Source organism: Corvus kubaryi, unplaced genomic scaffold (assembly GCF_017639235.1).
Source record: "Corvus kubaryi isolate FWS band 111438036 unplaced genomic scaffold, C.kubaryi_AGA036_p1.0 37300, whole genome shotgun sequence".
NCBI classification, from domain to species: domain Eukaryota; kingdom Metazoa; phylum Chordata; class Aves; order Passeriformes; family Corvidae; genus Corvus; species Corvus kubaryi.
Genome location: NW_024581093.1, coordinates 11,017,763 through 11,045,709, shown reverse-complemented (window position 1 = coordinate 11,045,709; position 27,947 = coordinate 11,017,763). Strand labels below are relative to the sequence as shown.

At 38.5% G+C, this 27,947-nt stretch overlaps 1 protein-coding gene across 2 annotated transcripts; it reads left to right on the top strand.

Annotated features, from left to right (window-relative positions):
• The first annotated feature begins 22 nt into the window (after positions 1–22).
• CYLD (CYLD lysine 63 deubiquitinase) lies at positions 23–27,128 on the top strand. 2 transcript variants are annotated; one of them, XM_042027521.1, is made up of 17 exons: positions 23–159; positions 4,003–4,663; positions 5,865–6,032; positions 7,050–7,155; positions 8,181–8,276; positions 9,445–9,561; positions 11,084–11,463; positions 12,877–13,042; positions 13,846–13,987; positions 14,490–14,612; positions 15,912–16,003; positions 17,085–17,151; positions 18,653–18,785; positions 19,192–19,300; positions 20,298–20,416; positions 21,012–21,228; positions 22,679–27,128. In XM_042027521.1, the coding sequence occupies exons 2-17, from the start codon at positions 4,157–4,159 to the stop codon at positions 22,861–22,863; spliced, it is 2,727 nt and encodes a 908-aa protein (XP_041883455.1). In that variant the 5' UTR covers positions 23–159; positions 4,003–4,156; the 3' UTR covers positions 22,864–27,128. The 2 variants fall into 2 exon arrangements, with proteins under 2 accessions (XP_041883455.1, XP_041883454.1); XM_042027520.1 differs by having other exon boundaries at positions 5,865–6,167.
• Positions 27,129–27,947: the final 819 nt, after the last annotated feature.

The window sequence follows — 27,947 nt, the reverse complement described above, 5'->3', positions numbered from 1 at the left end:
GGGCCTGCCGGGGCAGCAGGAGCGGGTGTGCGGGCGCTCGCTGCGCGGCCGTGGCGGCTATGGGGGAGCGCGGAGAGGGCAGGGCCGGCGCGTCGGGCGCGTGAGGGCGCCGGGACGGACCCGCGGGCGGGAGGCCCAGCCCGGGCCGAGCATGAGGAGGTGAGGAGCGAGCGGGGTCGGGCGCTGCCGCGGGACGTCGCTCGGCGCCGTCAGGCAGGGGCGCGGCTGGCGCGGGCGCCTGATCAGGCCGCGCTCCGGCCGATTCCGTGGGCGGTCGCCGTGAGCCGCCGCAGGCGCCCCTGCGATTCTGGGGGAGCCGGGCCCAGCGGCGGGGCCGGGCTGGGCCGGGGGTGGCGGTGGCTCCGCTCTTGGCGGGCCCTGCTGGGCCTTTCTGGCACTTCAGCCTCAATCCCCGGGCAACGCGTTGGCTACTCAAGAAGTGTTTCGGGACTTTCCTTCCCCGTCCTGCACACAGCCGCCTGGGGAGGAGAGAAAATGCTCAGATTTGGGGGGGGGAGGATAATAATTCTCCAAAGCTGAGCCTTGCACGGAGCCATGTGGTTCTCATGGACGTGTCTTGACATGAAACACTCCGTGAGAGAACCAAGTGAAATACGATATTCCGTATCATTTCGGAATCTGAGCACACGTATTTCATATTTTTTGGGGAAGACTGGACGCGGGGTGTCTGCAGGGTGGCCGTACTGGCAAATCTCGTAACGCCACAGCATTCTGGCCCTTGAGAATGATTCCTGTTCTTCCTCTCGCGGGGATTTTTTGAATCAGATTTATAACGCCGAACACAACTGCCGGTGCATTTTCCCTTAGGAATCATGTTACCAGTACGAACGTCTTTGTATTAGGCTGTTTCAACCGCTGTTTTTGAGAAACAGTTTCTATTTCTTCCACTCATGGCTTGTATTGCCAGCATGTAATTCTGTGTACATTGAGCTGCAACTAAATTTCCCTGCTCCTAGTTTTAACCTTCACGTGAAAATTGGTTTTGGGCTGTTGAAAAACAGAGCTGTGCATCTCAGGTGGTTAAATTATTTTTGGTATTAAAGTGGAAGTTTTTTTAATAAACTGTGCAGTTTATTTTAGCCTTTTCATTTTCTGCTCTGGATCAGAGCCACAGACGTGTGTTCATTCCAAAACCTGATAGCTGGTTTAAACATCTCTATATAGTTCATGTAAGGTTCCTGCAGGGTAGAAGCAGAGTTCTTGAATTTCAGAGCAAACTGTTATTCTGATGAGATGTCTCTGTAGCGGCAACAGTGGCTCATGACAGAGGAATAAAGGAAGTTAGGGAAGCTTTGAAGTTAGGTAGCTTATGGCCTACACCTGACAATTTTTTAAAAGTGTTTTTCTTGCAAACTGTGTGGTGTTGCAGTTGTAACTGTGTTTTGCCTGTTTCTCCCCAAAGTCTTTAGAGCATGAAAAAAATGAGGTATTAGGTGGAACAGAAGGATGCAGCTTAACAGGCTCTGACACTTAAATTGTCTGTATTGGTGGTCAAGTACTCTGGGGTTTGCAGAAGTGTTGTAGTTGCTGGTGTGTTGTGCAGTGTTGACTTTTTGGTAAGGATTAAGTTGTTTGGTTTCCAAATTAATCATACAGTGGTCTAATAGTTGATTTTGGTCATAGTCTGATATGACTACCCTGTTTGTTCAGCAAATATTTTACTTTATTCACAGAATTCCATGGAAAATGGCTGTAAAAATAATCCTAAAATCAGTGGTGTATGCAAATGTACTTTTGATACACTGCCAAAACTTAATGTCCTTTTAACAAGCTTTTCTGTGCTCTTGAAATATAATTTATCACTTGTATTATTCTAAAAGAAGGGTATTTGGCTTTTAAAGCTGTATGAGACGGTGGTTGTAGATAAGTTTTTAAAGGAAGGCATAGGGATATAGGGATAATGAATTATTTATTGAAAGAAAGCCATTTGGTACTATATCCAGTGGGTTTAGTAGCATTTCTGTGGATGACTAGGGCTTTGAAAGACTGACCACACACCACATAAAGTTATTACATAATCTAAATGCAGCTGTTGGCATGTTTTCTCACTGAATTCTTTACTACTAAACACGTGAAGATTTTATTATTGCAGCAATGAACTTGCAAGCAAGCTATACTTACTAAAAATAGATATGATAAAGCTTATTTTAAATAAATTTTTTCAATCAGCCTTTTTCAAGCTGTTGAACGGACTTCCTCTTTTAATATATTATTCCATACATACTTATTAAAATTAATTATTTATCAGAATCCCTGTAATGTCAGAGATACTTGTTTGTAGTCTACTGGGGATTGAGAAACTTTGTGGAATGGCTCAAAAAAAAAAGAAAGGTAAGTGAAGTGTGCCAGCTTTTGAAAGCTGAGAACATAAAATGGAACTATGAAGAGCAAGACAAGGTTTTTTTCCCATTGTGTGAAAAAAAGTAAGGGAAGCAAACCAATCAGAACTTGTATGAAACTCTTATTTTAACATCTGAGTAGACTTAAAAAAAACTAATGGTCATTTAATCATGTTTCCATGTGGCGCAGGGGGAGGGGAATCCTGCTGTGTTTTTCATCAGTTTCCACATAAACTATTTCAGTCCCATGCTCACACCACTTTTTTGTTAATCATCAACAAACATTAAAGCCCATTTATACGTATCAAATGAAAGTGAGGAAAAATATTTTTTAGCTTGGAAACACATGGATGGTCTACCAGACTTTCCTTCAGTGAGATCAGAAACTGTCTAGATCCTGCTCCTCAGGTGTTAATTACTTTGCAGATGGAAACACATTAAGCCACAGAACTCCTGTGAGCTGCTGCAGCAGCAGTGTTGAAGTGTGGTGGTGACACTGACACCCACGTGTCACATCTGTGCAGATGAGAAACAGGTTTGAGTGTCTGGATGGTACAGGAGCCTCACTGAGGCAGCACAGGAATGTGTGAGTTCCTAGGGACTGAAAGTTGAGACTTTGCCCAAATTTCAGGTTGTCTATAGTTACTACTTTTCTTTGGGGAAAGAGTTTTGTTAAATACTCTGTCTGTTTAAAAAGATGAGAAAAATAATTACAGCACTATTAGTAGCAATGGGGAACAAAGACAACAGACCCCTTTGTATGTCCCAAGAAGATCCGTTTATTTCTGAAAGTCTCTTTCTTTGTGTATCCAGTGTGAACTAACGACACATATGCTCAAAGAAGTATTTTTAAATTGTTCTTTTTCACTTCATTGGTTGTGAGCTATAGTTCTTAAGATGATGTTTAACCAAGGTGTTTGCTTCCATGGTTTTTTAATAGCTGAAAGTGAGGTATTTTTTACTTTGAAGTGAACTATCTTTCTAGAATGATAAAAGTAACAGCCTCCAATTTTTTTTCTGAGAACTGCATGTTGCAATGTTGGCACAATTTGGTTTTCATATATTGTATATTACTGGAACTGTCCATTTCTATTAAAGAAATGGCTGTTACAAGTTACTAAAGTTCCCATTTTCTGCTGCTCTATTTTGTCAACAAAATTTTCTGCTTCACTAAATCAAAATGTTATGCAGAATGACAGATGCAGTGCACTTTGTCAGAAATAAGTAGTCACTAAACATGGGAAAAGAACTTTATAGTGGAAAGTTTCATTAAAATATTGTTTGTAAACCAGAGCAGGTTGTTTATTCATGTTCATTTGCACTTAAGTTTTCTTTTTGCTTTCACTTATGTGTGTTTTCTTTGTTTTCTGCATTTCATTACATGTTTTCCACAACCCCTTTTTTCAAGGAACTAGAGAAGGAAATGAAATACACAGCAATAAGGAGCAGAGATGGGTAAATGGGTCTGTCCATGATCAGCAGTACAGTGGCTGTTCTGGGATTGTGGTCACTGCCTTGCATTTGCTGAACTCTGATCTGTATGAGGAATGAGTCTGGTCACAGATTTAAATTGTTTTATGTTTTATTTAAGACTAGCTGTACTTACCCAATTCAATTGTTTTTTCTTTTCTTTTTATTCTAGACTTCCTGCTCTGAATGTGTTTCTTTGCAGAAGGGATATTGCACTGTTTCACAAAGATTGGACCCTTCAGTAGAATTTGGAAAGATCTCTGCATATAAATCAAGAGCTTATTTTTCTTGAAGACTTCTGTGCAGCTTTTAAAGTTTTAATCACAATGAATTCAGGCTTATGGAGTCAAGAAAAAGCAAGTTCATCCTACTGGGAAGAGCGGATCTTTTACTTGCTTCTCCAGGAATGCAGTGTCATAGACAAGCAGACTCAAAAGCTCTTGAAAGTGCCCAAAGGTAGCATTGGGCAGTTTTTTCAAGACCGTTCTTCTGTGGCACACTCCAGAAATATTCCATGTAAAGGCAAGAAACTGCAGATTGGATTAAAGATTCTGGAACAACCTCATGCAATCTTGTTTGTGGATGAGAAGGATGTTATAGAAATAAATGAAAAACTAGCAGAGTTGCTTCTGGCTATTACTAACTGTGAGGAAAGATACAGTTTGTTTAAAAGCAAAAGCAGGTTAGCTAAAGGCGTCCAGATAGATATTGGCTCACCTGTTAGAGTACAGCTGAGATCAGGGGATGAGAAATATCCTGGAGTTGTTCGCTTCAGAGGGCCCTTAATGCAAGAAAGGTCCCTAACAGGGATATACTTTGGAGTAGAATTGCTGGTAAGTTACTTGCTAAGGGGTAGTATCAGATATGCTTTATGAGGTGAGCTAAATAAATCTTCACTATAAGGAGAAACTCCTAATATTTTTTTTTCTAGAAGCATAGTTACCCCTAAAAACTGTACCTTCATTCTCATAAATATTTTTATGTGAATGTGCCATATCGCATCAGCCTTGTAATCTCCATGTTAAGTGAAGCTGGATGTGGTGCATGGGCTGGCAGAAAGACTTGAGCATGCTCTGAGTCCTCTAGCCCAGAAAAATTTAATTCATAGAATCATGGAATGGTTTGGGTTGGAAGAGACCTTAAATATCATGTAGTCCCAAACCTCTTGCTATGGGCAGGGACACCTTCCACTAGACCAGGTTCCCCAGAGTTCCGTCCATCGTGGCCTTGAACACTGCCATGGATGGGGCATCCACAACTTCTCTGGGCAAAAATGCTTGCATCCCTATCATGGTGAATATCAGACTCTCAGATTTCTGTTGAGTGCTTTGTTTTCTGGTGTCAGGATACAGTCCATAAATGCAGGGTTGGATTTTAGGGCTGCTGTTTTTGTAGATTCCTAAAAGTCCAATGGCAACTAGTTAAAATAGAGAATGTACCTGTTGTATGCTCCTTGTGAGATACTTGTACAAAATTAATGGCAACCGTAAGCTATTGAACTCAGGAGAGTTCTCATCTTGTTGTAGGAGTATATTTTTCAAAGTACTCTTTAAACTTTTCCTGGACTCTTTGTAATTCCCACTAAGAACCTCAGGGAATATCAGGCCCAAGTGTTTCTGAAAATCATTTCACTTTATATGGCATATAAGTGGAATTTTTGAATGCTTAGCATTATGTCTAGTAAGAAGTAGTCTTGTCTTGATATGGCAAAAATTTGATGATTGAAGCAAAATTTGCACCTGAAGAGAACATGCTTCTCTGACTATAAAGGCTTCTGCCTGCGGCTACTCCCTAATGTAATGACATCTTGCTCTTTATTCTCCTGAGATAGACAGTTTGTGTATTTGCCACAGATGCTGACAACAGAATTCTCTCAATATAACGATAGTTCATCAGGCAAATTCTTAGTGCAGCTTGTCCAAAACACTGGATTGTGTTGCTGCTTTTTTAGTAGTCTGTTTTTTCACAGAATACATGGTTTGGTTTTTTATCTTTTCTTTTTTTTTCCCTTCCTCTTCCTCCTCCGACACTTAGGAAGAAGGTCGCGGTCAGGGCTTTACTGATGGACAGTACCAAGGCAAGCAGCTTTTCAGATGTGATGAGGATTGTGGGGTTTTTGTTGCTTTGGACAAACTGGAGCTGGTGGAAGATGATGACAATGAACTGGAAAGTGACTATGCAGCTCCAGTTGACACAATGCAGGTAGAACTTCCTCCTCTGGAGATCAACTCCAGGGTTTCTCTGAAGATAGGAGAGAGTATAGAGTATGGGACAGTTATATTCTGTGATGTCTTACCAGGAAACGAAAGTTTAGGATACGTTGTTGGAGTGGACATGGTAAGAAAATAATCTGACTTTAGTAACTTCTGCATGTGTGTTAGCTAGTGAATGACATGCACTTAGAAGAAGAAACATTATCCACAAGCTACTTCAGCGGAGGCTGACCTAAAATGGGAAATAAACACTGTGTTCAAAGATGCCCCTTGGTGGTAATTGTTTCTTGGCATCAGGTAAATGGTGTCCTATTTGATGCTAAACAGTTCAGGCAAAATACTCTGCTTACTCTGAGGAGCCTCCACTGAGCTACTTGCCATGTTAGGTGTCAGTCCTGAAGTCATGGAGTTGAGTGTTCGTCTTGTGAGACTGGCTTTGTTCTGCCTGTTAAAAAAGTAGGCTGGATGTCTTTTTCTTTTGTTAGCCGTTTTAAAAAGCTTTTTTTCATGTAACTGTTTTGTTTGACTTTGTTCTACCTTAAAAGTATGAGCTTCAAGTACAAAAGTTGATCTCTCAAGAAAATGTGAAGCTTGTCATTAAAAATTGTTTCTAGCAACATGAATTTTTTTTAAATAAGCAGCTTTTAAATTTTTGGTAGTTCAAGATTGTTCTGGTTTTATAGGTTAGATGCTTCCATTTTCTTGGTTGCAGCAGCTGTTCCATAACAATGCACTGGAGTTGTTCTAGCTTGTTTATCAGCAATGTTTTTTAGAAGAGAAATGCTTGTTAAAGTAGGAACTACTTCTCAAGAGAGCAGGTTTTAAGCTTTTGTCTTTAAAGACTGTAATGTTTGCCTATTCTAAATAGAAAATTTGTTACAGGAAAAAGTAGATGTTGTCAAATCTTTCATTTTCCTACTTTTTATATTCCTAAAGACATATGTGTGTACTCAGTATGATGTAAATCTTCTTTTGGGATACATGTAATGTGTTTTTCTATTTTTAGGATAATCCGATTGGAAACTGGGATGGAAGATATAATGGAATACAGCTGTGCAGTTTTGCAAGTGTTGAAAGTACACTTCTTTTGCATATCAATGATGTTATTCCAGGTATGCCCTGCTTTCTTAGCCAGAAGGCAGACTTCGACAGCATCTAGGACATCCTCCACCTAGGCACAGTTATATGATTAAAACAGTACAGCAGAATTAATATCCTAAATTCACTTGAATTACCTTCTGTGTTATACTTCTCTTCAGTTTCACCCTCCTTTGGGTTACAGTCTCACTAGTAGAAAAGCTTTAATACTGAACACAATTCCTGTCAAATTGTATAGTATTTATAATACTATGCAGTGTATAATATTCATGAATATGTGAGTGTCTGTAGTGGGAATCTTTTCTATGGACTGTTGTTCAGTTTACTCCAGGAGTTCAAGTATCTTGATCAGAAAGCTGTTCTTTCTTTGCTTGAAAGGTGTTGACAGTATTAGGTGTACATTCTGTGAATAAATACTTGGAAATGCCTGTCAAGACTGGAAAAATTCACTGAAGTAATTCACTGAATAGTGTTAATTTGTAACAACTACAGTACCCTGATTCCTTTTCTGAAGAAAAGAAAGTTTATATGAGACTTTTGTTTGGGCTCTGTCTCTAGGCAGGTTCTAATGACTGTAGTCTGTAACTGTTGTTCTCACTCTTCAGTTTGACTGACTTTTCTTATGTCTGCCTCCTGCATGCTGGTTTAGTTGAGATGCATGTTTTTGCACAAAGTTTCTGCTCTTCTCTGGAGAATTCATGGGGACGTCTCCATTTTTTTGAAAAGAGCATTTATTGTAGATGTGTTGGTAGAATAAAAACCTTAAAATTTCTTGCATCTGTTTCCCATAATGGAAATAGATACATATGTTGAAGGATGTAAAGTCAACCTATTTGATATGTTCAAGAAGTAATGGTAGACTTCAGAGTAAACAATTGCTGATGTGATAAAAGCAAATTGTATACATATAAAATGTTGGTTATGTGCCAAACAAGGCTTTGTTCCATTCAGCTTGTGATGGCAGACCTTTGTTCAGTTACATTCTGAGGTGAACTTTAGAAAAGGGAAGCTAATACTCTCTTCATGTACCACGTCTTAGAGACTGTGTCACAGGACAGGAGACCTCCCAAGCTTGCCTATACCTCAAGAAGTGGTGACAAAAGCTCGTTCAATCACAGTAAGCCAAAGGCTATAGGTACGTATGGCAAGGGATTTTCTTTAGTTATGTAAGATTACAAAATTCTGTTGCTTGCAAAAAAAAAAGTCTTTTTATCAGTTGATTTATTATTTCAGTTATGTGTCAAGTTCATAGAATCATCAAGGTGGGCGGAGACCTTTAAGATCAAGTGCAACTGTAGTTAAAAGTTAAATTTCTGTGAAGTAGAGTGTTAGTATGAATTTATTTAATCATTATAAAGATGGTAGACAGTTTAAGTTAAGATTGCTCAAACTGCCTTCATTTTCATGAAAAAGAGTTTGAGGTTTAGCAAAAATTCAAGACTGTATTACCTAGTTGTCTAGTATCACCGGGTCAGGGCTGCCTTCCGTTTCTCTGGAAGTGTGGTGTGTGTTTATTGTTTCGTTTTGGTTTGGTTTTTAGTATATATAGTTTGCTATTGTCTTCTTGCAGAACAAGGAACTTCAAAATTTTTAGCCCTGGAGCAGATCTACTTAATAGTGCCTGTATTAATTTTGCTGTGATTCAAAACCAGAATCGAATTCCTAAAATATAAACTTCCTTGACTCTGTTTTTGTCCAGCTCTGAAAATCCTCCCAGGAAAAAAACCCCAAAATTGAAAGAGAAACAATTTATCCTTTTTTTTTTTTTTTTCCTAAAGGCAAAAATCAAAATTCTGTGTCTACATTGGATAGTAGAATACTCATGATAGTATATTCTGTAAGTTGTCATTTTACTTGGCATTGGATGCTGGCAGAGATGATCTTCACTGTGGTAACTGTGGTTATATGTTGGCACAAGTTATAGAATTGAAAGTAGATCAGTAATTTATTTGCCTACTGTGAAATTTCAGTGCTTTAGAACCAAAACGCACCTGCTGTAACTGTATTGCAGATACTTTCTTCTGTCCATAATTTATAGTCACGAAAAATTTGCTCTTGAGAGATATCTGCTGCCTTCTTTTAAGCTTGGTGACTTGAAATTTCAGCTTAGAGTGTATGTTGGTTTGGTGTAGACTTCTACCTTGTAAGCTTAGAACTGTGTTAGCCTTGATGGGAGGGTTTGCTCCTTTGTGGAAAGGCAGTTGTATATTCTTGAAAGTATAACAAATTTATACTATGAAATAAGAGTGTAAGTGACCTTTTGTAAATAGAGATTAATCTCTTCAATAAAATATGTGTTCTAGGATCTACCTCTGAACCTGGAAATAGAAGCAGATCTGAAGTCTTCTATACATTAAATGGCTCATCAGTTGACTCTCAGCCTCAAACAAAAACAAAACCCCCATGGTATATTGATGAAGGTAAAGAGAGAGGATAGTTTTTTATATATTTATTTTAGAAACCCCCAAAACAAAACTAGAGTACATTATGCTCTTCAAATAAAACAAGGATGAGATTAAATGTAAAACAGTTGGACTGTGTTGTCTTAGTGGAATACATACTACAGAAAAAGCATCTTGAAAGCCCTGTAAAATGTACTCTTGTCTTGGTGTGACCTGTGGTTTTATTCTGCATGTAGGAGATTACGTTCTTGGCAACTCATGTGCAGCTCTGTGGGAATGCACGTGTCTCACAGGCAGAATAAAAGCTGAGGCTGGGATGGAAGACACGAAGATATTCCTTGTAGCTGAGTATACGGAGTAATTGCATTTCGCCTGTCTTTGTAGCTAATGTTACAGATCCAAGGGAACTGTAATATCTGCCATGCCAGCTAATCAGTCTGGAAGTGGGAGCAGGGAAGTTATCTAAGCATACATGGGGTTTTTTAAAAGTTACTTCTGTAAAATCTCCCTTTTGGTTTTTAAAAGTATGAGTGCACACACTTAAGGGATCAATATAGCTTGATTTGCTTCCAGACCTATTTTTTTTTTTTTTCTTTCCTGGTAAACTTTAGAAAAATGTGGCTAACTGGCTTCGTGACTGAAGGGGTAAATACTAAACTAATAATGTTAATTTGCAATGGAAACCTATAGCAGCAGTAGCCCCTAAATTCATTGAACCACAAAAGAAAATGGGTTAAAGTTTTTCTTGGTTGTGTAACAGATGTCTTTTTTTTTTTAAAACATTTTTTAAGACATTAACTTCATTTAATGAAATAGCATGGGGAGAACAGGTGAAGATGAATGAAGATTTTTGTTCTGTGAATAGCAATTGTGTATTAGAGACCCTTCCAACTCAGGGTATTCTATGACTATGTAGAGAGATAAGACACAGAGTGCTTGTGCTGTTACATAGAGTTGTGATCTCTTTTATCAGGCACTGCACTGGTCATGACATATTTAATCCTTTATTCTTTATAGATACTGATAGATTCCTTGTATTAAAACCAAAGTCTGTTGTGATAGTCAGGGGAATAAGCACTCTTCCGTTTGCAAATAATATTTGCAAGCAATTATTTATGTCTCTATAAGCTCTGAACCAAAGAATTCCCTTAGTCACAACGACCAATGAGCTCTTCCTGGTTTTGTCCCTTACAGTAATAATCCTTGGAGCTGTTAGCTCATGTTCAAAGAAAGCCTCATGTGAGGAGGAAAAAAAAGATTTCAATCTAAACCTTCCTGTAGTTTCTAACATCTCCTTTCTCTGTGCTGTTCATTTCTGTTGCTTGTGGTAAAAGTGGTGGGACTGCAGCAGTGTCTGCTCAGTCAGTTCTGTGTCTCCAGTGTTGCCAAGTGACAAAAGTCTTCCTAAATGTCCCCAGGTGTTAGTGCTTCCCACCTGTTAAATCAGATGTGGCTGGTTTGATAGCCAAGTCTTTCCTTTTTTAATACAGGGAAAAAAAACCCCAACACTTAACTAACATCTTGGTTTTGATTTTAACAGCTGCTGAAGACCCTTCAAAATCACTTACTGATTCATCTTCTGGATTTGGGCATTCTTCACCACCACTGCAGCCACCTGTAACAAACTCTGTGTCTACAGAAAACAGATTTCACTCCCTCCCCTTTAGCTTGACAAAAACAACAAGTACTAATGGTACTATGGGACATAGTCCTCTCTCTTTATCTGTTCAGTCAGTCATGGGTGATGCGAATACTACAGCTACCCAGGAGAGTCCATCAACAGCAGGACCAATTGGAAACTCACATGGTCTTGAAGCAGGTTCCTTGGCAGAAGTTAAAGAAAATCCTCCTTTCTATGGAGTAATCCGCTGGATTGGCCAGCCCCCTGGAGTAAATGAAGTATTAGCAGGACTGGAACTGGTAAATATAATTCTAGTTCATATTAATGTTAATTACTAGTTTTCTTTATCGGAGCTGGTACCTGTATATGCTGCAAAAACAGCCAGTCTGGGGGATTTGCCCCAACAGGTTACCATGTGATCTCCTTAGCACTAAATTCTTTGATAAGCTCTGACTTTTGTGGCTGCCCTACACCTTACCCTGTTAATAGGCTCTGAGATGTCTTTGTATCACAATGGGCAATGGAATATGTAGGACTGATCACTTTCTTGCATTAAAGGAGTGTCCTTTGTTTACATTATGGAGATTGTAATTGAAAAATGAAATTTAAAGGTCCTTTGAAATGGAAATTTACATAAAATTCTCTAGCTGTAGTAGTCTTTGTTGAATATAATTTTTTGTTTGTTTGTTGTTTGCATATCAGCAAACAGGCAGTCAGAGTGATGACTGTCAGAGCCATAGGACTGGTTTTGATAATTGACAGTAGTGATATTGTTGATTTGACAGCCATGTGCTTTATGTGTTTCTGTGGGCCCTTTGTGTAAAAAAAAAAAAAAGTACAGTTGCCTCAAACATTAATTGCTGTTGCGTACTGACATTTCCTCTGTGGCAGCTGCTGCCGAGGTTGTGATGGGGTATCGGTTAAATGAATGTATACACAATTAGGGAGAGGAGGTTCTTTATTTTGGGATAATACCCAATAAAATTTTACATGAAGCAGTATAAAATTTTGTAAAACACAAGCAAAGTGAGAATGTGACTGGAATTCCAGCTGTTGTAAAAAAGTCCTGATCTTGTGGGTGTTTTGGGTGAAGTTGAAGCCACAGGCATTCTGAGACTGCTCCATAGGGTGTCATGCATTAACCTGGGTGCCACTCGTGCATTTCTGCATTAAAGCCTAGCCCTTGTTAGTAAGCAGGCAATATACCTTAAATCCTGTTCTTGAAGAGAACAGCTTGTTGTTGTTCACTCCAAGTTTGTGTTATCTCTCCTTGATGTACATTTTGTGTGTTTTGAAGTAGGCATTTTTCTTGTGCAGCCTAGTCACACTGAAATTGTTCACACTACCCCATGCTCAGTGATTTAAATTAAGTTGTAAAAAGTGCTCTTTCTAACTACAGAAGGAATCTGGGCTAGGTTAAATTCACAGTCTCCCCTCCCACCTCTCCCACACTGCTTCTGATGGAATTCTTGTTTTATTTTGGATGGAGTGAAAGTTTAACCATGAAGAAAGAAACCTGCAACTCTTAATTTTCCTCAATAAATCCAGTTAAACAACACCTCAGTCGAGACTTTGGATACTAAATTCCAGAAAGAGTGTGCATCACGCTTCAGGGTAGCAGAAGGGTGACTTCTGGGTAGATACTTTATCAAATGTCTTACTGCAGAGTTGTAGAAATAAGAAAAACAGTGAATTCTCACTTGAATTTTCAGGAAGATGAATGTGCAGGCTGTACGGACGGAACGTTTAAAGGAACTCGATACTTTACTTGTGCTCCAAAGAAAGCTCTTTTTGTTAAACTCAAAAGCTGCAGGCCAGATTCCAGGTTTGCCTCACTCCAGCCTGTTTCCAACCAGATCGAGCGCTGCAACTCTCTAGGTACTGACCTTCTGCTTATTTCTTGTTTATCAGCTGGGAACTGGCCAGGGCTTTGGTTTCATTCATTCCTGCAGTAAGTTCTTTGTATTGAACACTTGGAAATCTGTACAGGTATTACTTAATTGAGAAGATCAGCCTGTACAGAATACAGTGATTCTTGAATTAATTCTTTTATGCTTTAGAACAAGAAAATGTTAATATATTAAAAGAAATGTCATAAAATTATAGGATTTTTTTATGCTGTACACTTTTTACTTTAGAAGTTGTAAAACAATCTTGCCGAAAATGGTATTTACAACTCTAGCATTGTATGATTACATTATCAGAAATAAAGGCAGTTATTTTTCTATAATCTATAACATAAAATTATTTTATTCTCTAAATATTAACAAAGAAAAGCATGTATTTTTATGATGGAAGTTAGTGGTGAAAAACTCCTTTTGTTCCCTAACTTCGGGTATTTTAGATTTCTTGGGTCATGTTGTATTGCCTGGGACAACAGCAAAAAAAAGTGTCTGATACTTGTAAGATAGTTTGAACAGGGCATTTGTAATGAAAGGAGAACTTCATTCCTACTGGATAAAATTAATTCAGTGCTGCAGGCTTTCTGAAGCACTCTAGTGTGGAATGTAAGGCCTTCTTCACTCTCTGGAAGACAGTGAGTCTCAGCTATAATGCTATTCTAGTCCAGAGAAGGAATGCTTACACTAAGGCAGCAGCTTAGCTATAAAACATTAATAGGAAAATCTCAAGGGGGATAAAATTTGAGGCTTTAAAGTGTCTTTTGAAAAAAAAAATTTCAGCCTTTGGAGGTTACTTAAGTGAAGTTGTAGAAGAAAACACTCCTCCAAAAATGGAAAAAGAAGGTTTAGAGACAATGATTGGAAAGAAGAAAGGTATCCAGGGTCATTACAACTCCTGTTACTTAGACTCCACCTTATTCTGGTAAGTTCATAATTTGTATAGTGGCATCCCATGCTAGAAATGCAGAACCTGTGATCTTTGCTTGAGTGACTGTCTGTGTGTATTGCTGTGCAGCTCCCAGTGTCCTGTGCTGCAGTCGCTGTGCTCTCCCAGTGCCAGCAATGAAGTGCTGGTCATGTCCAAACTGGACTAGCCCTTATGGATCTGCTTGTTTAGACTAAGGGAGTCCCTGGCCTGTAAATGGTTGAAGAATAAGGAGAGCACAGGCCAGGAGGTGGAGGGAGGGAAATGCCTCTTAGAGCTTCTTTGAGGAACCCTGCCTGGGCAACTGGTTCTGTACTTTGCGGAAAGGATACGGGGTTGGAGTGGACTTTGCTATTTAGTGCAGCTGTGTCCCCTGTCCATAACTGCTTCCTTTTGAGTTTGTTTAGTTAATTCTTCTGTGGCTTTGCTTGGTTTGTCTTATGTTGCTCAGGCATCTAAAATGGTCAAAACAACCTTCCTTTTTCTTTTTTCTTTGTAGCCTGTTTTCTTTTAGCTCTGTTTTGGACACTGTGCTACTCAGACCTAAAGAAATGAATGATGTAGAGTATTATAGTGAGACTCAGGAGCTGCTGCGGACAGAGATTGTGAATCCTCTGAGAATGTAAGTAAAGACAAGAACTGGTCTCTAGTCTAACGTGAATTAGAGAGATCCTGCAGTGTTTGCATTCCTACTGCAAATCTGAGAAATTTGGCTATCTTCTGCTACTCAGTGTACTTTTTTTAGTATTTTTACTTTTCCTTCATGGCAAATTTATTCAGTGATAACTGGGAATAGTTATTCATTGTTTAGTGATAAAATGTTTTCAGTAATTTCTTATTTGCAAATGAATCAGCACAAAGCCATTGTAAAATTTGTACAAAAACGAATACAAAAGTATTGATAAGTACAAGTTATGTTTTCTCAGAGCATTCATATTTACATATTTTTAATGGTGTTGTACTTGGTAAGAAAATTAGTTGGGTTATCTTATATGGAGTTTCACAGTTCAATAAATTTAGCAGTGTTTTAGAAGTTTCATTACCTTTTACATGTGGTCTGTAAGTGACCAAAATGCTTTTAATAAAAGAACTTAATATGACCTTTGTAATTTCTTAGGCACAATGAGCAAAGGAGATGCAACAAAAATCTCAGTGTAAAGTTATTGTTCTTAAGCTTAATTTTTTTCAAACAAGTGAATAATACAGTTGTAGTTCCAAAATTCTGTGGGCTGTCACTGAACAATTTATGTCAAAGTTTTTATTTGATTCCTGGAATAAAATGTTGGCCCCTGAAGCCTTGTTCTTGTCAGGGAGTGTGTGGTTTGTCTGGTGTGTTCCAGAGTGTGTGGAATAGGTAGGATAGCAGGATACACACTGAGTAGCAGAAATCTCAGGTGCCTGAGATGGCTGAATGTCTTACTGTCCTTTTACCATGCTTAAAACTTGAGAGGAAAGGACTAAATACTCAAAGCCTCAGCTTCTTAGGTCAGCAGTACAGCTCTGTGACTTTTTCTCAAATACTGAAATTTATTTTTTGTTAGCAACTCTGGCAGTGTTGTTTATTATGTGACATTCTGAAATGATGTATTAAGAGGTGCAAATTAGAGTGAAAACAAATCAAAAGTAATTGACTGACAAATCCGAAAACAGTTATCCTGGTAAGCTGATGATTAAAAATGCTCTTAAAGGTTATAAAAGAACATTGAGCACTGCATTAAATTTATACTACATTAAGAAAACTGGGAGTCAGATTAAATATGAGAAATCAGTATGTAGGTTTGAAGAAATACTGTATACAGTTAAAGAAGGGTTTGAGAACCTGTATTTCAGTATTTAAGTGGTTGGTTGGTTTGGGGGTTTTTTGTACTTCTCTGACTTGATCACAAACTAGCTCATAGCTTATTAAACCCATTTATCTTAGATATGGATATGTATGTGCTACAAAAATAATGAAACTGAGGAAAATACTTGAAAAAGTTGAGGCTGCATCAGGATTCACTTCAGAGGAAAAAGGTAATGGGGGAGGCTTGCCTTGCTTGGAGACTTATAAGACTCTAATATGAAGGAACTGAGGAACCTTAGTATATAATTATACCAGAACAAAACACCCAAATATTTTGCTGTGGCTGTAGTGTCTCTACCACAGATCTGAGGGACCATTGGCTCCTAGAAAGGTCTTTTCTGCTTCCTCAGGTATGTAAAGAACCTTATCTGAACAATTTGTGCAGTCTTCCACTGCCTGGATTTCTTCTAGTGCCTTCCTGTGCCTCTGTAACTCTCTTCTAGCAGTTGGTGGAGAAGACTGTGATAAGGCTGGGGTGTTTGTCCTCTTTCACAATGTCACTTTGATCCCCGAGGAATAAACTTTTGCACTACAACATTTCATTGTTACAATGGTTATGTAGTATTTTAAGGAACAAAATGTCCCAATCATATTAGAAAAATCAGTTCCCAACTTTTTGATCTTCTGCTCCATATATTGATTAATTAGCATTGTATTATGTAGCTGTTTTGCTTTTATTCAGGAGAATACTACTTTCTTTGTAAATACTGAATGCTGGAACCACTATTTACTGCAGTTAGTAGCAGGGAGAGAAATACACCAGCAAACTGTGATGGGGGAGAACAGCCCTCTGGGAAGCTGCTGTTGGCTGCATTCTTGATTAGAGAACTCGGTCTCTAGTTTAGATGAACTTGGGACTGTTGTGTAGTTTTTGTGTTACTGTCACTGCTCCTCACTGGCTCTCTGCAGATTCATTGTTTCATTTTGAAAGCTTTTCTTTCTCCTGGAAAGGTTGTGTGATGCCAGATGATTCCTCTGAAATACAAAGCATCTTTTTTAACTTTACGGGAAAGCTTTGTTGCCCTGTTGAGCCTGTACCTTCTATTAGGGCCATTTAACACTAAAAGAACAAATAGAGGTTTGTTATGAAAATGTTCATAGTTTGTCATAATCTTATTGTGGTAATAAAGCTGTAAAAACTAACTGTTACTAATTTTCTATGAAAATTTTGAAAATCTTCACTTTAAATGAGTCTTGAATAATGTATCTGGTTTTGCATGTTAACAAAACTTTTTTCTCTCCTCCCTCCAGATCCAGAAGAATTTTTGAATATTTTATTCCACCATATCCTAAGAGTTGAGCCACTATTGAAAATAAGGTGAATCTTTTTTCTTTGGCCTTCAAGGGTTTTGTCGTGTCTGTGCCATACAGAGAACAAAACATATCTTCCACCATTCAGCTTTTAGCACCAGTCTGTGTGTATTGTGCACATACCTGAACTTGTCAAGGAAAATTCAGAAGTCTCATTTCTTCTTAGAAGGCTTAAGATTAGTAGTGGTAACACTGAGCATCATGCTCTTAGAGTCCTCTCAACACCTGAGTACTCTAAAAAGCAACATTGGCTTAAATGCTGGGTGGGATGGGAGGAGGTTACAGTTTATAGCAAATCTGATGAAAGCTCCCAGGAATTTCATCCCAGGAACTTTTGCTGCTGAGATGAAACAGCTCCTACCTAACTGTTTTCATTTGCTGTTAGAGGCTAGTTAGTCCTATATGCTTTTTCTCTATAGTAGCAAAAACCATTTCTTCAACCTGAGCACAGTCTTCTATATCCTTTCTTTTGTACTTCCAGATCTCCTCCCAAATATATCAGATTTATGTTTATTTAACAGAAATATTATCTGAAAAACATTGGTACTTGATACTTGACTATGTTTTGAACATCTGACCTCAAAACATGCTTAAATTGGTAGCTTAATCCTGTGTCCCTCTCCCTGTCCATACGAAATGTGTTGTGATTTTGTGGTTCTTTTTATTTGAACGGGATAATTGGTTTGTGGTAGGGGTGTGTGTGTGTTTAGTGGAAAGGGTGGGTTTTTTGTGTGCTTTTTTTTTTTGCTGGTGCTTTTGTTTGGTTTTTTGTTTTGTTTTTGTTTGTTTGTTTTCTGGTGAGGATGAAGATGTTTCTTCAGACTATTTACTATGGCTTGCATTGGCAGTTTGTGGTAACCTGCCTCAGAGTTTGCCTAGGTCTGGAAGGAGTATTAACAATTAGAGCTGGACAGCCTTGAATCTGGATTATCCTTTTGGAGAATTCTCTGCTAACTATAGAGCAAGTCTAGCAACATTAGCCATCTGTGTGAGACTTCCACTGCAGGAAGCAGTGTAAATATCGCCCTGATTTAGAGGAAATGTTTCATTAAACCCATCATACTGAAGATAATTATTGTTGTTTCATTTGATATTTTATTACTGAAACTCCTAATTGTCTCTTCAATGAAAGCTGCTTTATTGTCTTGGAGTTTTTGATGCAGATGCTTAGGAAGTATGTGTCAGTTGGTAGTTCAGCCATGCATAGCCATATGTTTTTAAAACATGCTCTGAAACTCACACTGATTTTTTTTTTTTCTTTAAATTTTTCCATAATCAGTCCACATTTAATACTTGACTGCCTGGTACTTAGTCATTGGGGGCAGGAGGCTGTGTTTTGTTTGGCTTTGTTGTTTGTTTGGGGTTTTTTAAAGCACAATATATTTCAACGAAGAGGGAATGTTTTGTAGACTATTTTCATGTAGATGTTATTTTCCTAGTAAGATACTCGCTATTACAGTAGAGCTTCAGAATCTGTTGGTTTTTCTTTTCTTTAAATCTGTTTTTAGATCAGCAGGTCAGAAAGTACAAGACTGTTACTTCTATCAAATTTTTATGGACAAAAATGAGAAAGTTGGAGTCCCAACAATTCAGCAGTTACTAGAGTGGTCATTCATCAACAGCAACTTGAAGTTTGCAGAGGTTGGTGACAGCTGTTGCCTTGTTAGAAGTGATCATACCTAAATATCCGTCCATTCAGCAATGGGACAAAAGTAGGATTTGGTGTAAAAACATGCAGACATGGTGGAATTGGGAATATTGTGTCAGTGATCTGAATGCCTACGTAGCAAAAATATTTTAAGGTTCACTTAATGACATGTATTCTTTGGCTGAACAGATGAAAATGATTTAGGTAAAGAATTACTAAAAGAAAACTTCTTAGCTGCTGCCAGTAAGTTGTTTTAAGGACTAATACTTTTAGATACCTCTGTCAGTGGGCTGTGAGTTGAAATAACATGAATATATTTATAACATTAGAAGAATGTCTATAAACTTAGATAATTATTTATCTCAAGTTCATGACATTATATTCTGGTATTTTACTTAGGCACCCTCTTGCCTGATTATCCAGATGCCCCGGTTTGGAAAAGACTTCAAAATGTTCAATAAAATTTTTCCATCCTTGGAATTAAATATAACAGACTTACTTGAAGACAGTAAGTATGTAACATTGCATTGTATACTGAAAGGGAGTTGCTGAGAGTGCCTAACACAGTGAAAGTACTAATGGTACTTCTGGTGGGGTTTTTTTGGGTTGTTTTTCTATTAGATATTTACCAAGATAGTGTGAGATGCTCAGGGTGAGAAGTGAAAGTTTACTGGCTAGAAGGCTTTTTTCCCTTATGTTAAGTAGAAGCTCTAATACAGAAGAATGTATAAAATACATTGATTGTGTTGATTTAAGTCTTGAGTAGCGGTACAGCTGAAGTTATTTCAGGAGGGTGTTTTTAAAATTGAGTTGTTAGCAGCAAAGCAGTTCATTAATATGGCTGTTCATTTGGTTATCAGACTAGAAGGGAACCTGAGATGAAGATGTGCAGCTGTGGCATGTTGCGACTGCATTTTTCAACCATAATTGTATCACTTCTTTTTGTGACCTAAGTTTCTGACATTGATCATCCACTGAATTTTTCATTGCATTACCAAAGGAAGGACACCTAGTTTTAAATTTGAGATTAGAATTAATAAGACTGCCAAAATTCATTAGAGTAATAATTTCTGAAGTTGTCATGGCCTTTTTTTTTCACTGTCTTGGCCATTAGCTTATGCTTTTTTCTTTTTTTTTTTTTCTTTTTTTTTTTTTTTTTTTTTGGTGGTGTTGATAGCCATAGGGGCTAAGCAAGCTCTACCAATATGATAAGAGAGAGCTAACATGATTTAAAAGCCTGGTTTTGCTTTTGTTTTTGCACTTGATTTTTATCATCTTGTTTTGCAACTTACCAGTGTAAATGTTTTTCTCTTAATGCACATTGCACCAAAGAGAAGTTAAATAGAGTGGTACATTTCTGCTTTGATTAGCAATCTCATTTTAACTTTTTGTAAATGTAGTGTCTTTCTCCATTTAAAATAATAGTTCTCCTGCATTTTTGTATTCATTTTCTTAAAAAAAAAGCCTCCCCAGCCTGGAGACTAATGCCTTTCTTGCAAATGCAGCTCCCCGGCAGTGCCGCATCTGCGGAGGGCTCGCTATGTACGAGTGCAGGGAGTGTTATGAAGACACTGATATTTCTGCTGGCAAAATCAAGCAGTTCTGCAAAACATGCAATACGCAAGTAAGTGCTTGTCTTTGTTATTCTCATGGGTTTAACCCAAAACTATTAATGCTGTAATAATTGAAAGAAAGGTAGAAGAGCACAGTGAGAGTTCCTCACCAGCTGCCACCCACCAAGTGAAGTGTCTCCTTTGGTGACAGATCAGGAACTCCTGCCTGTTTATCAACATGGCAACTGCCAAATCCAGGACTGGACACAGTGGAGAAATAGTAATCATGTGCTTTAAATCCCAATTTTATGTACATGCTACGTTGGTAGACTTGATAAATTCATGACAGAAATGCTTAAGTTTGCTGTTTGGAAATTGCGTGAAGATGTCCCTTATGGCTTGTTTTCCAATCTGAGCTTAGTAGGAAATCGTTGCATTAAACCTGACCTCCCTTCTAACCTTAGATTTGAATTTTCTGGGCAATATTGAACTACACTGGTGGGGAAAAATAGATGAAACATTTAGTCAGCTACTGTTACTGCAGTTCCTTCTCTAATGCCATTAATCTTCTGTTCAGCAGTAATGTTTTTTCTAGCTTTGTCTGCCACTGAAACAAATAATCTTATGGGGTGTTTTTTCTTTTCTGAAATATCACTTCAATTGTAGGTTCATCTTCATCCCAAGAGACAGAGTCATAAATTCAATCCGTTGTCACTTCCTAAGGATCTGCCAGACTGGGACTGGCGGCACGGCTGCATCCCCTCGCAGAAGATGGAGCTGTTTGCAGTTCTGTGCATTGAGACCAGCCACTATGTAGCCTTTGTGAAGTACGGCAGGGACGACTCCGCCTGGCTCTTCTTCGACAGCATGGCAGATCGGGATGGTAACCTCTCATTTAGTCTCTTCATTTCCTCTTACTTGTTTGTATATGTATTTTAGATTTCAGTGACTATTTCTTGACATTTTGGGTTATTAGTATCATTTAACTTGATGTACGTGATGCTGGGATACTGATCTTGACTCAGCCTTACCTCAGCACATTGATTTTGTGGCAGCTGCTGATTTGCATATTCTGAATTTCACCTAAATTGGATACCTTAGTAAGCAGATGGTGTAGAAGTAACTGCAGAAGTTTTCTTGCAGGACTGCTTATACATTTTTCTATGCTTTGCAAATTTGGCAGAGAGAATTAATTTTAAATAATCAAGTTCAGGAATGTACTTTCAATTTGTATTTAACAGGAAGTATGTGATTATCAGTCAGCATGCAAATTTTTTTATTGCTTTTTCTTAAATGATTTACGGTAAATGCCTTTACAATAAAGGAAATAGTCACACATTACAACATCTATGCTATTCCTTTGAATCCCTTTAGAGTTATCAGTGGAAAATTGTTATCCTGTAATAATACAAATGTCATTAAAACAAGTGTTTTCTTAGATACTGCTATTTAAACAGATCCCATTTAAATATGGACTCTCAATTCTGGTGCCTGAGAAAAACAGTAACAGATGAAGTGTCAGACATATAGTAACAATTTTTGCATGAAGTATTCTTGAACCCCTCTGTTACAGTGTGAGTTGGAAGGGAGAAAAGAATCTTGCCTCTTGTTGAAAATGAAATTGCTACAGAATTAGAGTCACTTTCTTAGAACAGCCAGAAGATAATCAAGCTTTGTTTCAGACTCCTTGAAATATGTATGACTGAAGTTTGTAAAGAACCACTTTATTTCAGGAATTTAGATCACATGAGATGCTGGAAATATCTCCTGCTGATCTTATGGGGGTTTTTTGTATTGCAAATATTTTTCTTCAGCTTTTCTTCATAAGCTAAAAATATCGGCTGGGAACAGCAGAATATCCATACCTGTGTTGTTTGAATTTGCTCATTTTTATGTGGAAGATGGTCAGGAGCAAACCCTGCCTTAGTGTTGCAAGTCAGGTGCAGACACGGTTTGTAAATTCATCAGCTGCTACCAATTGTCTTGTTATTAACAAATTCAGTGCATGTGAGGTGGTTTATGTATTCAGGTCACTCTCCTAAAGTCATACAAAATTTTTAGTGTTAATGAAAACCCAAAGTTCTCCCCGGCTTTGTGTGGTGTTTGTGTGGGTGTGGTTTGTTGGTAAATACTACACTATTCTGACTCTAGTTGTGATTTCTTGAAAAATACACATTTCATAGATGTTTACCCTGCAGCAGTCCCGTGTGGCATATTTTAGAAGGCGTTTTCAAGAACTGGTGATGCTGTCATAATAAAAGTACATTATAAAGAGCAAACACATGTAGATGCTCTCCTAATCTGTTTCTTCTTCTTTCCTTATGGTTCAAAAGGAGGTCAGAATGGCTTTAACATTCCACAAGTCACCCCGTGTCCAGAAGTTGGTGAATACCTGAAGATGTCTCTAGAAGAATTGCACTCACTGGATTCCAGAAAAATCCAAGGTTGTGCACGAAGACTGCTTTGTGATGCTTACATGTGCATGTATCAAAGTCCAACGATGAGTTTATACAAATGATCCAGGATCTCTGCAGAACTGAAGAGACAGTTCAGAGTTACCCACTCTTAGGTTTGCTGCAGTTTTGAGTAGTTCAATGCAACCGTTGCTGGCAATGGAAGAAGTTGACTATGACATCAAGAGGATTTACTGTTCCAAAAACTACATATGGAGTTCTGTCACTGAAGTATTTAAGCATTTTGCACTCTAGGAAGTGTGCTTGCGTGTGTTTGTTTTATAAACAAAGTTAAGTTACTAAAACTTAAAAGCTTTAAGTGCATTGATGATACACAGGCATTTTTGAAGTGTTAAAGGTGAAATTATATGAGGAGAAATCTCCTTATCCATTGGGAATGTAAGGATACAGTGTTCTAGTTCAGTGCTTTTCTGTGGACAGGGATTCTCATGTGTTTCTCTACACCCACCCTGTCTCCTCACCCTTGATCTTTTTAACGCAGTAGATTCTCTCTGAAAGAGAGAATAACTTCAGTTTAATAAGATAAATTTTAGACTGCTCATTGCATATTATGTTATCTACTACATTCTTTTCAGTTCCAAAAATTAACATTCATTTAAAGATCTGAATCACTGTCTTGCAAAAATCAAGCACACAGACTTGCTGTGTTGTTAAGTTGCAATTTTTGGAGGGGAAAGAGAGGAAAAGAAGAGGGCATTAAGGGGACGCTTAATTGCTAAAATATAAAATTAGCAATGAAAGTTAACAGATGGCTTTTTCTAAGTGTCTATTTTTAAAGAAACAAAGCAGTCTGGAACAGAACAGCAACTGTACACAAATGATTCCAGGACAAAACAATAAAATTCATGGATTGCCTCAGGGAATGTTACTGAAGTGAATTCTAGTCCTTGGTAAACAAAACTGACTTTTCTACAGTACATTAAGCTACTGCCTGGGAATATGTTATACATCTGACTCTTCATTTCAGGATTAGTAATATTAAAAAGAGAATATTAAAAATCTCTGCCTGGAAAGATGAAACTATAAATAAAGGTAGATCAGAGTTTTACTGTATACCAAGTACCTGATGAAAACTAACTTGAAAAGCTGCAAAACCTGTGTTAATGTAAAATACTATACTTTGAAGTCTGTTGGTTCCTGTTTGCAATGAAATACTGTTGTTTTAGTTGCCTTTTAGCTACTTCTGTCTACACTGACTAGCAAACATGCAACTATATATATACAGTAACATCTGGTCGTACAAATTGCATATATATGAACTGTACATTTTCAACTCTTAAAATGTTTTATATGGAAACTTCCTTTTTGGGATGAAGTCTATAGAAGGGAAGAGATAACAAAATACAACAGAGGAAAAGCCACGTGAAAAAGCCACTGTTTTAGAGGCAATGGAGACTGATCCCTTATTGTAGAAAATGTGGTTACTTTGTTTTTCTTGGAAAACCTAGACTCTTTCTTTGGGACACACTCTACCATAGAATGGTAGTAGAGAGAGGTTTGAAAACTGCTTGGAGGACTAATCTGTGTAAAGCAGGGGGTGCTGAGGGGGTTGATCTGTTCCATTAGCCTTTGCATGAAGTGTGCTCTAATCTTTCACTCAAGAGTGAAAGGTTGTTAGAAGTGTCACTGTTGCTTTTGCCTCCAAGAGTCTCCTGGCTTTCATGTTCCCTTGCCTTATTTATCCTGTCTGTGCTCCTTGGCAAAACTCTTTTGTTTCAGTACTACCCTAAGCTCTTGACCTCTTTCTCTCCTGAAAAAATTCAGTGAGGTTTTAGGTGATGGATTCTATAACCATCTGTCAATGGATTGGTTATTGTCCATGGGCATTTCCTCAGCTGCATCCACCCTGCTTTGGGGCAGCAGCTCAGCTGTGTTGACAAAGATGCCACCAAAGCATCTTGTAGGTAACGAGAGTAGGGGCAGCCTGTGTTCATTCCCATGGGCTGGAGCCCACTGGGCAATCTGAGCAGCAGGTTTGGTAGCCCACCCTTGGCTGTGTATTGAAGAGGAGGATTGGCTGCAGCATCCATGTTCCTCAAGTGATGTTTTTAGAGCCCTGTTTGCAAAGCAAATGCTGAGGGGCCTTGCCAAGAAAGACAATAGTAATAGAATAGACTCAACTTGCTCTGCAAGGTTTGATCCTTTTAGCCCCAGGCCCACTGTGTCCCAACCTGGAAGGAGGTGCAAGCAGTGTCCCCTTTGAACGAGGAGCAAACACAGGCCCAAGCACAAACCTGTACCCATAAGACCAGTCTGCATGTGTGGATTCTTTCTCTTCCCTAGTCCTAGATTTATTTTTGACTTTCCCCAATGCATTAATTTCATGTCTTCCACTGGTGTCATCTTTCCAACCCTCCCAGCCTCATTACATATAGTTACCTCTTGCTGCCTGAGCTTGGAGAACAGTCTTGGACCTGCTATGGCCAGAGGAGAGAATTGGAATTGGCAGCCATATTAAAGTTTCCGAGGTGAATAATCTTGTAGCAAAATACCCACTCTTTTTTACTGGAATGTATCCAGCTTGTCAGGATACTCTTATTAGCAGAAATGAATTGATACAGATGGGTGCAAATGAGCTGCTTGGCTTCTTGCCTCCAATCTTCTGGCCTTTCAGTGGAAAAGGAAAAGAAGTGGGGACTCTTCCTGTGAGACATGTAGGGAGTATTCTTTACTGTGCATACTTCTTGGTGACAAATACTGTGTTTGGAAGGGCAGGCAGTGCTTTACAGCCTGCATTTTGTACTATAGATTACTGCCAAATGGTAAATAGTTTTGCGAGCAGTAGTGTATGATTACATGGTTGGTTAGTTGTTTACTGGTGAAGAGGGCAGAGATGTCTTCTGTAGCATGCAAAAAAAAATTAGTTTTGGCAATCAAGGAGTCTTCTTTTAATCTAAAATGTATTGCTGTGTGCTGTACTGCACAGCATTGGAGGTGATCTGGCAATGTAAATGAAATGTTAAGAAATAACCCCAATTTTATTTCCTTTCTCAGAAACAAGTATACAAACAGAAAAGTGATTTCACTGTGAAAGGAAACTTGTGAACTTATATGCATAACTTATATGCAAGGGTAAAAAAGGCAGACTTTTTTGTGGTTTTTTTTAAGCCTTCAGCATATATTTGTAGGGGATTTGAATAAGCTATTTTGAAGCCTGCATTTTAAGCATTTACTGCTGTTAACGGTAATGCCCAAAGATTCCAGTGACTAAGCACCCAATGTTTATGTTGTTTGATGCATTTGGAAACCTCCCAATCAGTTCTTTTCTCTTCCTTGTTTTTATATGGCGAATGTCCCCCCAAATTAATAGCACTTAGATCATTGCTTCATGGTTTGGCTCATAAGTACTGCTAAACAATGGCCTTAACATGTGAGTAGGAAAATACATTGACAACGTGGTTCCTTACAGCCTGTAAAAATGTAAAGTTTCATAGGACATAAACTTTTGTAGCTGGGAAAAAACCTTCACCCCATACAACTTGCCTGCTCTGCTAAACATTTTTAGAACTAGGGGTTCAAAATGGAACAAATCACTGTGCCACTAAATCCTTGCTTATTTTGAATATGGAGGGTAAAGAGAAGGTATTAGTTAAAGGTGATGCCTTACAGATTTACTCAAGCAAACAAAATCCTTCAAGAAAACCCCAACCAAACCCACCATAAGTTACATCAGGCTTGTCTTGGGTGGGGCAGATAATTGGAGGAAAAAATACAAAAAATATCTATGTTCAGTAAAGGTCTTTCTAATATGTGATACTGATTCTGTGCTCTTGAAAATTGTAATACTGTGTTGTACTGAACAGCCTGTGAGATTCCCATTTTAAGCAAGTACTCTGTGTAACAAGAATTGCTCTTGCTCATAAATGGTTCATTTCAATGCACTTATTTTTCTTGTGCACTTTATACTGCACTGAGCTGGGCGTGGTCACCATGATCCCTGACACTTGCCTGTTCCATACAATACCGAGGCACCACCATGCTGCACACCAGGCTGGTGTGGTTTCCTAACTGAGCTGGTGTAAAAAGCAGCTTGAAAGCTCTGTATTTTTACCACTGTAACAAAGCATGTTTTTATCTGTTCTTGATGTTTTGCTAAATAAACATCCCATGTTTTGTGCACAAATAGTCTCTTAAACTTACAAGGCTGTCTCCAAGAAGGCACTAGGGAAACAAACCATTGGATCAGATTGCCCTCAACTAGCCTTAATTTATTTTTTTTTTCCAATGATAGGGCTGAATGAGCTGCTGCTGGAAAGGAATGTACTATGTGCTCTTTCTGTATTAATATTAATTAAAAATATTATTCTTATGGCTCTATTTGTTTCTTTGGGGCTTGGAAATTTGGGAGTTTCATACAAAAGCATGAATACAGGGTGTACTAGCTTGTTTTGTGTACTTACCAGAGGATTTATGTTCATACATTTCTTTTAGTCCTTCCTTCACCTTTTCTGGGAAACTTAGGACTTGTTGTACTATATAAAATCAAGTCTAAGAATACTACTTGTGTTTGACCAGTTAGCACCTGGTGCTGTAAGGGAAAACCACCGAAGAGTGATTATAGCTACCTGGAGTTTTCGTGGGGGGAAAATGATTTCATTTTTAAATGCTTAGTACGCCACCTTACTAACCCTAGTGAGCAGCTCCTCCTGGAATAATGCTGCTGCTCCCACTTCATGTGTGTTTTCTGTCTGGAGAAATTCTATCCAGTACTTCTAGGTTTACCTTTTTATTTATTTATTTTCCTGAGTATTTTTGTAATAATAAATAAATAAAAATAGATAAGAATAGTGAATAAAGTCCTACCTGGGTGTGCAAAAGGAATGCCGTTAATTTAAGTAATTTTAAAACCTTTATCTTACTGAAAATTCTTAAACACTTGTAAAAATAGATGCAGAAGTTCTGTTTAGGAGACGGCTGCTGTAAAGGGTCGGTTTGTGCTCTCGGCGGAGCTTTTCCCGGGCAGTAGGCTGCTGCTCGGGCTGCGCGCAGGCCGGGGCGGGGCCGATGTCGCCGGCCCGGCTGCGGCTCCGGCTGCGGCCACGCGGGGGCAGTGCCGGCCCCGGCTGCGCGCGGAGCGGGAGCGCCGCTCCTGTGTCCCCGCGCGGCTCCGCGGCTGAGGGCGGGCTGG

Coding starts and splice junctions, on each gene's coding strand:
- CYLD (XM_042027520.1), top strand. CDS start 4,157: ATGAATTCAGGCTTATGGAGTCAAGAAAAAGCAAGTTCATCCTACTGG. Junction 7,156..8,180: donor TATCAATGATGTTATTCCAG/GTATGCCCTGCT, acceptor ACCACGTCTTAG/AGACTGTGTCACAGGACAGG. Junction 13,043..13,845: donor CGAGCGCTGCAACTCTCTAG/GTACTGACCTTC, acceptor AAAAAATTTCAG/CCTTTGGAGGTTACTTAAGT.